The following is a 13,538-nucleotide window of genomic DNA, read 5'->3' as shown; positions in this document are numbered from 1 at the left end:
TTAATTTTATCCTACTCACAACTAAATGGTGATCACTTCCTGTTCCAAATCCCCTATGTGCTCTTTGTGTCCTGAACCAGTGTAAAGATACTGCTAAACAATAACATTAAAATTAATGCTGCATTAATTTTAATTATTTATTTTACTACTTTACAATTTACTATGTACAGACGAATTGTATAATTTAATAAGTTTTTTGTAAATATTTTATATTTTCTTTGTCCTCATCAATATCCCATTTCACTTGGGGTTGGCTCTCCTACTCCACAATCACTAGGAGATTCTGTCCTGGGTCGTCCATGTCTGGGTAGTTTGAAGTTTTTTCCTACCATGTTCCCTTGGTTCTGTACATATTTCCATTACCTCCCATGCTGTGTGATGTGATCTACAGGGCATCTCATGACATGTCCACACCATCTAAGCAGGTGTTCAGTTATTTTATCAGCAATAGATCTAACTTTGAAGCATCCACAGCTGTGTTTGTAATGCACATTATCTAGCATGATAATGCCTCAAACTCACCTAATCATCTTCATTTCAGTAGCATGCAGCTTTTGTTCTTGCTGTTTCTTAAGAGGCCAACATTCCATGCAAATATATAATGGCACCATCCTTTGTAAGGATTAGGCCCAGTACTTGAAGCTGCCATTTTTTTTGGGGGGGCTATCTTGAAGGTATATGAAATTACTGTTAGGGCCATTCAAAAAATCATAGTATATGTACTGTCTTCTGTCTGCTAATCTGCAAGCCACCAGTTTCCAGAGCTACCCACTTATCTAGCATCAACTTGAAGTTCTCTGGGTCATCACTCATCAGAGCAATGTCGTCAGTATATAAAATACCCCATGGGGCAGGTCGTTGAATGTCTGCTGTTAGAAAGTCCATGACCAAGTTGAACACAAGTGGGCTTAGCAGTGCCAATCCTTGATGTACCCCTACCTAGATCTCTAATTCTTCGCTGATTTCTGCTTGGTCTCTCACTTTGGTTTGACATTCTGGTACATGACTTTCACTTGGTTAATATAATATCTGGACCTTCTGTGATGCTTGCCACATTAGTTTCCATGGATCAAAGGGTTTTTTCGAGGCTGATAAACATTAGGTGCAGTGCCTTTCTGTTATCTTTGTACCTTTATAGTTTATTAAGTTTCTGATCGAGTGTATCATATTGATTGAGGATTTGCTGTGATATTTGTTAGCTCCTGAAACCTTTTATTAAGCACTTGCTCCCATATTTTGAATGTGTGAGAGATGAGTTATAATGCTGTAATTCTTGCAGTTGCACATCTTTTTTTTTCATAAAATGGTATCAGATAGCTTTCTTTCATCTGGCATTCTCTCTCTGAGGTTTGGCATTTTGTCAATGAATCTCTTTACTTCTGATTCTATGATCCCCAGTATAGGATCTTCTGTTGTTGGTAAGGTGGGCAAAACTTTGCTAGGACAGGTTTCATTTAGCAGGTGATGGTAATACTTCTATCTCTGTTTTATATCCTTGTTCCTTGTCAGTAACAAACCCTGTTCATTTGTTATGCATTTAATTGCATTGATGTCATTTGCACTAATATACCTTTGTTTTGCAATCTTCAAAATTTCTTATCGTTTCTGGCCGTTTCAAGTCATGCATAAAAATCACCACTAGCTTTCGCTTGTGCATAGACTGGATATGTAATGTAGTCTTCTTTAGTTTTACTTTGCTGCCACTATTTAAAATGTGTTTCTTATTACAAAGCTTGTCCTTTGCTTCTTCCTTCCAACATCAGGTTTCCTTGTTGAAATTTATAGGCCCTTTAGATATGCCTAAATGGTGTGCAGTCTGTTTAGTTCAGTATCATTGGAAGTCAATCCATATTTTATTCACTGAGTCTCTGAAGTTAAGTCTTTCTCAATGCAGGTAATCCACAAGATCTTCACATAGATTTCATCCCTCCTGCTATTAAAGTTTATGCCATTGGATTTTAAAAGTTTTTTTTAAGAGCTGTCGCTGGATTTGGCATCAGAAGCTCTGCTACCAGCAGTGGTAGCTGAGTTTGTATCGATTTCCAATATTATATGATTTAGACTACCTCCATTTTGTCTCTTGGATGGAACAGATTTTTATGCATCTTTGATTTAAAACTTCACTGAATTCAGCACCGCATATGGTCATCATGCCCACATTCCAGCTTGCAATCTGCATCTGTTGGTGGGCTTGATTGACTGCTCTGCTGCTTTAGGATATGCCCTGGTATTTCTTGCAGCTCCATCATTTCCATCAGTTGGGGGGACATCCTCGCATTTTTATTTGTCCATTTCATTTTCCATGACTAGGAGTTTTAATCAATGACTTTAGTTTTACAGCTGGTTGCCACCTGACAGCAAGGCAAATAACCTCCTGATCACTGGAGCTAAGGAATGCTGCCGTTGACTTGGCAGCATTCCTTAGATGGCAGTAGAGGATGGCAGTTCTTCCACTGCCATCCTCTATGCATCAGGGGCGAATTCTCCATGCTTGCTGCACAAGCTCATTATTTGAAAAAGAAGCTCATTATTTGAGAAAGTAATATTTATTTGTTAATAAATGCATGCATTTATAAGCATTCCATTTAGGCTTTTATTTTTGTAGACAGAAGACGTCTTAAGCTTGTGTGGCAATAATTGAGCTTTGCGTTGTGTATCGAAGCCCGATGCTTGCTCGTCTGGTCAAAGCTACCTTGGCTTGCTCGGTTGTCGGAACTTCCAGGTCCTCGCTGCAGCACTGTGATTTCATGCACATGCATAGCCATTTCCGTTCCCTTCATGTCATCTTAAACACAGGCCATACGCAGTGAAAGTAGCTCTAGCCAGCCTTTACAAGTGTGCATGTTGCTTGGGAAAATCAAGTTATAACCAACTTTTTATGACGAAGAAGAACCGTAGGGTAGAATTTGTATTCAAGTAGCTAAATTGAAAAAGATAGAATATCATTTGTAAAATAAATGTTGTATTTGTATGATTAAATGTACATAAATTTCTAAATATATAATTTTAAATGGTCAGCAATTCATTATTCTGCTAATCAGACTTCAATCACACCTCTCACTCCCTGAACGATAACAAGAACAAGCGTGAATTTCAAAACCAGCATTTGCCCCTGTATGCATCATCCTGCCTAATACGTCTTTGGCCGACCTAAGAATATGTTCTAGTGGCTTAACAGAGTTTGAGACAAAATATGTGAAATAGAAAAGGGTCACTCATAGCTCTCAAATATACTAATAGCATTGAGGGAAGGTGCAAGAAGAACAGAAAAGAAAACAAGAAAAAAGAAGAGAAGGGACCAGTTTATAGGTAACATAACAAACATATATTATATAAAGTAAGGCACGGTTCAAGCATCAGGCACTTCAAGTTTGCCACTCATTACAGCGAGTCCTTGAGGAAATTTTATAAATATTTATGTGTGTTAAATAAACATTCTGCTCTTGTTAAATCACTACCTCTGCTTTTTTTTTTATCCACATATGGTATTCTATAGTGTTTTTTCTAGAATGTAATAATGTGGATAAAAAAAAGCACAGGTAGTGATTTAACAAGACCACAATATTTATTTAACACACATAAATATTTAATAAATAAATTTAATAAATACAGCCTCAGTACAAGTTGAGAGACTACTTTCCAATAAAGAAATCTTACTGCAAATAAAACAAATTGTCTACATATCAAAATCCATTAGACAAATGTATAATGCTTCTTAATTGTGTGTTAGTTGGCCATCTGTTTTGCAAGATAAAAATTGAAGTTTCCTAGAAGAAAAAAATCCTACCACCTCTGTATAAGACCAGGTAACTCATCTTTAACTAAAAAGCTTTTATGTTTCTTGTTATCCTAAAACAGAATTCAAACCACAAATTGTTCCAACCAAAAGTGGATACTGTTATTCTTCTAAATGCACTATTTAATGAAGCTAAGTGCTAGCAGTGATATTTAGAATTACAGCTAAAACAACTAAGGCTATGAGGCCAGTGTGTGCATTCTTCTGCCTGTTTTGTGAAATGAAAAATCTGCATTTCCAGGAGGTGGAAGGACCTTGCAATTTCCATATGAGACCCGTTAACTACTTAATGAGGCATTAATCTCACTATGAGAAAGAAGAGGAAGGACCAGTGGATGCATTGCAGCCTTTAAGAACAACAATTAAGGATAGCTATACCATTATTGAAGAGGCATATAATATACACCAAGGAAAGAGACAAAATGCTAAAACTTATGTTTTAAAATGCCTGAGTCAAGTAAACATATCGGTCATATCCCTCATCTGAAAATATTTAGGCAAACTGGTTAAAATGAGACTAAAAAAAAAGTGAATCTTATTTTGCAACAACATAATGGAATAACCAAGTTAACTGAAAAGCTAATGAAGTGAATTATAAAAGTAGCACACGAGAAAAGGACTTATTCTGATCAGTTATTGAGCAACTGTGCTTACTGAACACAGTCAAAGAAAACTTGACTACTGAACATATTTATAAGATGTTACATTAATCATCTAAATTGGCTGCAGAAATTAATTATAAATGAACTATATTATAACCTAACTATACTTTCAAAAATAGTCAATTTGCACACAAATTATCATTAGACTATTTTTTACTGGAAATTTAATTTTTAAAGAATTACTTAAGATATTACAAAATATTTTAGATAATATTAGAAAAACACTACTCAACATTCCATTGATGAAAATTTTCTTTATCAGCTATTTATAAGATGATGGAAATGGAACAAGAGTGACATCTGCTGAATATATAGTTTAAATGTTCAATGAATATTTTGTTAGTGTATTTCATGTGAGAAGGGGAGCAGGGGGCTAAGAAAAGAACAGTATTGAAGAGAAGAACAGGAAAGAAGCCAGAAGATGGAGATTTAGAATATCAAATAACGATGATAATAATGCTGTGGCACTGGATAGGATATCACCATGTATATTATGGGAATGTGTGAAAGGGCTGGCAGTGTCCTTTATTTAGCTGTTGAACAGTCTGGAAAACAAGACTAGTCTCAGAAGAGTGAAAAAAAAAAGGAAAAAATGGTGCCACTACCTAAGGAAGAATCCAAGTCAGTAGTTTCAAACTATAGCCAGTGTGTATATCAAGTGTGACGGTGGTGTTAGAGAGTCTAGATAGAGACGGAATACTAACCTGGATTGACGAGAATGGAAATATTAAGGGGAGGTCATGCTTTAGTAGTAACATGGTTACATTTTATAATAAGGTGACTAGCTGGATAGAGGAGATGATTTATCCAGATTTTGGTAGTTTGTTCAAGTGCTGCATGATAAACTAATGTTGAAACTAAACAAGATGGGGGGGGGGGGGGGCTGGTAAGTAGCCTACTTGCAGGGATAGTTGACTGATAGGAGCAAGCAAGTTGTGTATAAAAAATAAAAATGCTGTGTACCCTCACCCCAAGAAAAGGGGTGATGAATAGGGGTACCACAAGGTTCTGTTCTGGGACCACTATTGTTTAATTTATAAATTAATGATATCATTCAGGGTGTGAGGAGATATTCAGTTATTTGCTGATAATGCAATATAAGAAAAGCAATATCAGAAAGTTCTTATATGATGTTACAAGAGGATTTGAATAGGTTATGCTTTGGACTGAAGAATATTCAATTTTGCTAAGTGTAAAGTTATGCACTTTGGCCAGAGAAGACAGAACGAGTGGATGAGCTTTGCTTCAGAAGCTGGAGGAAGAAAGGGATTTGGACATCTTAGTGGATAGGGAACTGAAGTTCAAGGGACACATCACAAAAGTTGTAAGGGTTACCCAAAAAATTGCTGCTATAATGCAAAGAACATGAACAGATAAGGTGATAGTTCTACTCTGTAAGATGTTAATCAGGCCTCAATTGGATTTCTGTGCACAAATCTGGTCACTTGACTATATTATTGACAGGAAAACATTAGAGAGAGTGCAGATGAAAATAACTAAGACTCTCAGGACTATGGAATATTGAATATGAGGATACATTGAATGTGGTCTTAGAGTTTGGCAGATAGCATGGGGGGGGGGGGGTGATATGATTGAGACATATAATCTGGTAAGAGGAGCCTACCAAATAGATAGAGTGGAATTATTGCAATGAACATGTAGAATGCATCCAGAGTACATAGTGAGTACTCCAACACTGAATGTTTTAAAGGCAAGGTATGATGGTAATTGTGGTCTGTGAGTGCTTGATTACCTGTGATGAGTCTTTGGACTCTATGGAGGCCTGGAAATAATACTAATACTGTAAGAATGTGCACATACATAGGAATTCTAAATAATATCCACAGTCCAAACTTTTTTTAGTAGATGCAACATAATGAATAAATTAATGATATTAAAACTAAAATTTAAGAATGAAGTAAACATCCTATGCCATCAATGATTTATTATTACTAGTGACAATTCCTAACATTTGCTTATAGCACTTGGTAAAGAGTCAAGATTTTTTTTTATACATTGACACAAAAGATGCATCATCATCAACAACCTCATATGTACACTCAAGAGGTGTGCAGGCTACTTAAATAAAGACTATGTATTGCTCTGTATAATGTTCCATTCACCCCATATAAATATAGCGTCTTGAATATCTTTCATCTGGGCACCTTTCACCTGTTATATTCCTTTTCAAGATCTACAAAACTAAAATACAGATCCTTGTCATATTTCAACAATTTCTTAGCTATTTATCTTAAAGCGAAAATCTAATCTTGACAACTTCTATTTGACCCGAACCCAGCTTGTTCTCCTCCAAAATCTTTCTCAACTTCTTTTCAAGTATGCTTGCATAAATCTTACCTGGAACACTTAGTAAAGGAATTCTTCTGTAATTCTCAAATTCAGCTTCTCCAATCGTTGGGAATTCGACCTTCTGAACGGGCCCTCTGAATTATGCAGTATAGCCACTGCAGAACTTTTATACCTCCATACATAAGCATTTCTGATCAGATATCTACCTACAGCTACCTTTCCACATTTCACCTACTGATATATACTCCTTTTTTGCATTCCTCTTGAAAATTTTTTGTTTTGTTGTACAGTTCTGTCACTGCTTGGTTTGTTTAACAGTCTTTTAAAGTAATTACTCCAGATATCTAGGATATCCTTATCTTCAATTTTCATGTCACTTTTACCATCTTTGATTCCTTTTACAATACTCTTTCCTCCATTTTTAAGCTTCTTCAATAGCCTCCAGAACATTTTGCCACCTTCTTGATATTTTCCATACTCTTACTAAGTCTTCCCGTGACTTTTATTTAGCTACATTTATGCAATGATCCAAAAGGTGGAAGTTTTCCAAAATGTTTCATTAAACCAGATTTCAGATTATTGTACTCCACAAAGAGAAAACAATTCTAAGGAAGGCTTTTCACACTAGTTTTATTCTCAATCATTCATTTATTTGAAAGTTTCACCCCATGGTACACTAAAAACTTATGACACTGAGTAAAAGTCTGTTCAATAATATGTATAAATATCTTGTGATGGCTTTGAATTTATTTATAAAGGGACTAATGTGATGTATAAAACAAAATTTTTCAAGGAATTGGTACAGCTTCTTCATACCCACCTATTAAATTAAAAAAAACAAAAAAAAATACAGAGTGAAGTTTCAACAGAAAGGTTATGTGGAGAATAGAACTAATAAATTATAGAGATGTTTAACAAAACAGGCCTAAATTCTCTGAGGTACGGTAATCTACCATTTATCTGTCCTTCAAAACAATGATCCTTCAATTAAGCAACCCACACATGTCAACCAATTTATGACTGAACACCATGTAAACATACTTCACTTGAATAATCTTTAAATTATCAGAATGGCAAATTGTCTTCTCACTGGGGTTGTATAAATGGTAGATCACTGTAGTTCAAGCTAGCTGATTTATTCTCTGCAAACGTTATAAGTTACAGTGCCGAGTATGTAAATGGTTGTGTGTATGTGTGGTTATGTTTACATAACCATATTTTATTAATTCCACAATGCATTCTTGAATGCTAACAATTCCTTTCTAATATATATTAATTTTTAATATGATTCTACTATTGATGCCATTTGTTTATTTCTCTACAGAAGTTTATTTGTTTATTTCTCTAACAGAAGCAGGCAAAATAGCCTAAAAATAATAATATTTCTCTAATTTTTCCTCATTACCTCATATCATGGTCTCTAATCTTCAATGAGCTATTTTATTACTAACCCAACTTTCAGATCCACCAGTTGAAATTGGGTTGAATATAGCCTAATATTATAATTACGGCTATTTTGCCTGCTTCAGTTTAGGAGTGCCCCTGTTTAAATGTCATTGGCTATTTACTCACGAATTCTTAGGGCATTGTAGATGTAAATTTACCAAAAAGTATATGTAGCATAAAGAAGAGATATTTACACATACCTTTTTTCTGGGTGTTACGGCTTTTCTTCTTTCTGCGATGTCCAAAAACTATTGAGTGTGGGGGGGGGGGGTAGGCAATTTGGGAGAATTAAATTAGAAAAACCCGGGTTTTTTTCAGTAATATATATATATAAACATATATATTATATTATTATATTATAGGGTGGGGAAAAGGTGAAAGGGTTGATTTTTTATATAGGGAGGGGGAAGGGGAAAAGGGAGTTGACAGGGTGCGGTCCGTTTTGACTATTCTTAATCGTCATCTCTTTAATAACCTTTGTCAGCTTTATTGATAATAATGTTCGGGTTCCTCTTTAGGGCGCCGTAATTATAATAGTTTATTAAGAGGAGTAGCATGGGAGTTTTCCCAGAAATAATATACATAGTCTAATATATTGTATACACTAGTTTGGTGATCTCGCTTATTTCTCTCTTGAAACTCTGGTTTATCATCCCACAAGACAAAGTCAACAAAGAATACATTCAACTGACTATGTAGACAGATTTAATTCCTCTAGCATCAATTAAGTTTCCATAAAACCAAGTTCCCTAGCTGTAATAACAAATAACAGACTAACAAAGGAAAGAAAGACGAGATGGTTTTGTTACTGCTGATTTTTACACCAAATTTACTAAATTTATTATAATTTATTATTCAATTCAGTTAGAAACCTAAAAACCTGTAATGATTTATTTAGAATAATAACCTATCTACAAGAAAAAGAGTTGAGTTTAATAATCTATGACATAGATATTAATATCACTTTCCTTCATGATGTAATTTATACAGACAATTTTAATTTATAGTATTTTTATATACGAAGAAATTTTATATAAGAAGAACAATAAAAAAGATAATATTAAAACATTAAAAATCATAAAATCTCACAAAATCATAAAAGCAAGAAACAAACATTTTTCAACTTACCTTCAAGTCCCTATGTATAATCCTTTTCTGATGGCAGTACTGTACAGCAGAAACAATCTGGAAAGAAATCCTTTTTGAATATATAGAATAGCTAAAAACATACATACATACCAATAAAAGATTCATTGCATATAATATTTCTCCATATTTTTGGCCACAGCATACTGGAACTGCCTATTATACTGATAATAAACATACGAGGGTGATCTTAAAAGTTCGGTTCTCGGCCTAACAATGAAAAAATGAATTTATAATTTCAAAATATTTTTATTTTTCAACATAATCTCCTTTAAGACTAATACATTTATTCCAGCAATGCTCCAGCGCCATTATCCCATCCCTGTAGTGGTTCTCAGTAAGATCTGCAAAATACTCCTCTACAGCTGCAATCACCTCTTCATTTGAAGTAAAATGCTGACCAGAGAGGAAGAGTTTTAGTTTTGGAAAGAGATAGAAGTCAGAGGGACCCAAATCTGGGGAATAGGGTGGATGTTGCAACAATTCGTAGTGCAGATCCCTTAATTTTTCCATTGCCAAAATACCTTTGTGGGCAGGTGCATTGTCCTGATGAAAGATGATTTTTTTCTTCTACAAACCGGGTGTTTTCCCACAAATTTTTTTGTCTAGTCTGGTTAAAAGATCAGAATAATATTTCCTTGTATTGTTTTACCCTTTTCAAATAATTAATAAACAAAATGCCTTTAGCATCCCAAAACACCAATGCCATGACCTTTCCTGCTGATGGAACCGACTTCATCTTTTTTGGTGCTGAACAACTGGCTTTTGACTGCTATTTGGATCCTGGTGTGTAATGGTGAATCCAAGTCTCATCCATAGTAATAAATCAACATACAAAATCAGTTTTATTTTTGTTAAAACGCTCCAAGCACTGTTCAGAGATTTTCATGCGAGTGCATTTTTGATCTGCTGTGAACAAGCTCGGCACCCACCCAACTTGCACAAAGCTTTTTCGTATGCAATTCTTCATGCAAATTACATCCTACACGTTCTTTTGCTTATAGTCTCGGCAATTTCATGCACTTTGACTCGCCAGTCATCCAATACCATATTGTGCACTCGATCAATGATTTCTGGTGTTGTTACGCTTTTTGGATGTCCTTCACATGGATCATCTTCAAGGCTGGTACAGCCACGTTTAAACTCGGCAGCCCATTTCTTAATTGTCAAAAACGAAGGAGAAGAGTGCCCATAAACTTTTATGAACTTCGAATGAATTTCTTTTGCCGTTAAACCTTCTTTTACAGAGAATTTTATAACTGCACAATACTTAATTTTATCCATTTCAAGGGATACAGACAACACTTTTGCTTCAGACAGCTTTATAAAACAAACTACTTGATAGAATGATTTGCCATTTCACATGGATGCTTATGACAGATGTACCAACTTAGAAAAAAAAAATCTTGCCAATAGTGTTGTCATCTATGGTCGAGGCCGAGAACTTTTCAGACCACCCTCATACAATGGAAAATGTTTAAAGATGTTTATAATTTTTGTGTGTTAAACAAATTTCACATTAAAAGATATTACATAAACTGTTTTTAGATGTGTTTATCCAATGTTTACCCATGAGTGTGTTATGATGAAAGTATAAAAAAAAATTACATGGTAAAAATTAATTTTAAAGAATTTAAATGTTAAAATAAAGGCATTTTTGTAATGTATTAATTAAAGAAGAAAAGGTATATGCTAAAAAGAATATTACACTGCCATGAATTACTTTTACAGAAATTCCATATACCACTTTTTCATAAAAATAAGTAAATTTTTTTGTATTAAATCTGCTATAATCACATCTGTAAACTGTTAAAAGAAGTAATATATCCTCCAGCACTTTTTTATTCGCTAGAGGATAAACACAAATCATTTAACCATAACTTTTGAGATCAGTACAGAAAGTCTCCACCCTACATCAGTATCAACTTCATTTCTATCAATGATCTATAGACTTAAAGGTGATGAGAATATGGAATACATATGTTGCCAATTTCATGGAGTCCAGAGAATTATTACAGAAGACATACAAATCCTATCATACAGCTCCTTGAATCCATTCACCATCAGGGAACTCGCACCCAATTCTGGCAATCCATTCCATTCACTCACCACTCCTCTCCATGCAAAAAATCTGGTCCACACACTCTTACACAACTTCCTAATTCACTGACTATCTGCCATATATTGAAAAATTCCACTTGCATCAACTTTATAAAACCCCTTTAATATCTTAAGTCTCTATCATGCCCCCTCTTTTTCATCTATAAACTAACTTTGTAACCCACAAACCTTTAACCTATGCTCAGAGTATTCCACAGACTTGTCACCATCTTGGTCACTCATCTCTGAATCCTCTTGACCACCTTCTGGTCCCCAAGAAACCCAGGTGACCAACTCTGAATGCAGTAGTCAAGATGTGGCCAAATCATAGCCTCATAAAGAGGGATAATAACTTCCTTGTCTTTACTTAGCATGTTTTTTAACATCCAAGTAATTCATTCAGCTCTTTTACCAACTTTTGCAATATGCCCTCTGCACTTCAACTTTCTTGTCCACCAATATCCCCAAGTCCAATCCAATACCATCAATATGATATGCTTTATGCAACCTTTACAACCTGAAATGCATATGTGTTGCAAATCATTATTCTTTTCCCACAATGCCAATTTATTTAAATCATCCTGCAGGATATCTACATCACCTTTATCAACTATTGCTTTCCTCAGCTTTGCATCATCAGCAAACAACTGAATATCTCCTCTTAAATTTTTCCCTATGTCACTGATATACAAATTAAATAGTACCAAACCCTGAAGTACTCCACTAGTCACCATCATTCTCCTGGATTCTAGCCTGGTCGGTCAAGTGGTTAGCGTATCTGCTCTCCAGCCAAATAGCTGCAGGCTCAAATCCGGCCATGGGCATTGATGTTTGTGATTGTCTGTGAAAATACTAGTAGTGGGAGATAGATGGCGTTGGTGTAGTTGCAGTTTGTCGGTGGATTGAGTGGTGGAGACAGTTGTAGAGTAGATGCCCTCCCTTGTGAGTCTTTGGACTCCCTAGAGGTGTCAGGTAATAATAATAATATACTACTCTCTGGTGTCTGTCCGTCATCCCCCCCCTCCCCCCCCCCCAATCCATTCCCATTTGTTCCAGTTTTTGTAATAGTTTTCCATGTAGTATTCTGTCAAATGTTCAGCAAAGTCAAGCAGTATCGCGACGTAGCCATTACCTTTATCCAATTCTTCTGTCACTTTATTATAAAAGCTGAATAAGTTACTAAGACAGGACCTACCCTTTACAAAAGCCATGCTGCCCACAATAAAGTATCGCATTCCTATCCACTTAATGTTGTATTTCATCTTTCACCAACTTTTCCAATATTTTAACAATGACTCCTGATATGTTAACTGGTCTGCTGTTTGTTACCTGTCTTGGAACCACCTTTGTGCAATGGTACTATCTTACTCTCTTTCCACTCCCTTGGAACCCTGCCAGAGCTGAGACAGATCGAACAACTTCATCAGAGACGATGCCAATTCTCATTCATATTCACACATTCCACAGGCTGATATGCCATCCAGTCCCACTACTGTGTTCACATTCAATTAATATGCTGAACACCTCCTGCTCATCTACCTCAATGTTGATATGTAGTTCTGTAACATCAGCAACTGTAAAATCACTACCTGGATGATACACCTTTGCAAAATGATCACTAAGCAACTCAACTATTTCTTTTGGTTGAGTCACCTTCCTACTGTGAGAATTGTTTAAAGTCATTTTTCCTCTTACTTGCTACATAATGAAAAACTCTTTTGGGTTTACTTTGGCCTGTTTGGTTAATTCTCTCTCAGTCTGACTTGGCCTTCCTTACGATACTAGTCACCTTTCTTACTTGCATTTTGTACTGCTCATGAGTATGCTAATCACTTGTTTGCTTTATATTTCCTTCACGATGTTTTCTTTTTCTTTTCAGCTGTTGCTTTATATCCCTGCTCATCCACTTAATTCCAACTTGGTTTATCCTCCTGACCTTGGATATACAGTCTGATACTACTACTCTCAAGCAATCTCTGACCATATGCCATGCACTACTGACATTCTTTCCTAGTAGCTTCTCAAACCATGGCACTGTTCCAAGATGACTCCTGAGTCTCATAATCACCAGTCTTAAA

At 35.4% G+C, this 13,538-nt stretch overlaps 1 protein-coding gene across 6 annotated transcripts in view; it reads right to left on the bottom strand.

Annotated features, from left to right (window-relative positions):
* The window catches only part of LOC150095108 (MAP/microtubule affinity-regulating kinase 3-like), a 360,635-nt gene that overhangs the window by 166,370 nt on the left and 180,727 nt on the right, over positions 1 to 13,538 (bottom strand). For all 6 annotated transcript variants that reach the window (XM_090411526.1, XM_090411530.1, XM_090411532.1 and 3 more), the window contains one exon: positions 9,343 to 9,399. In XM_090411526.1, the coding sequence (XP_090267652.1) occupies positions 9,343 to 9,399 (57 nt within the window). The remainder of the gene's footprint in view (positions 1 to 9,342; positions 9,400 to 13,538) is intronic.

This window comes from Typopeltis vanoorti, chromosome 21 (genome assembly GCF_054136105.1).
Source record: "Typopeltis vanoorti isolate ZY-2024b chromosome 21, IOZ_Tvanoo_1.0, whole genome shotgun sequence".
Classification (NCBI taxonomy): domain Eukaryota; kingdom Metazoa; phylum Arthropoda; class Arachnida; order Uropygi; family Thelyphonidae; genus Typopeltis; species Typopeltis vanoorti.
The sequence above is the reverse complement of the archived record's forward strand: the minus strand, read 5'-3'. Positions and strand labels throughout refer to the sequence as shown.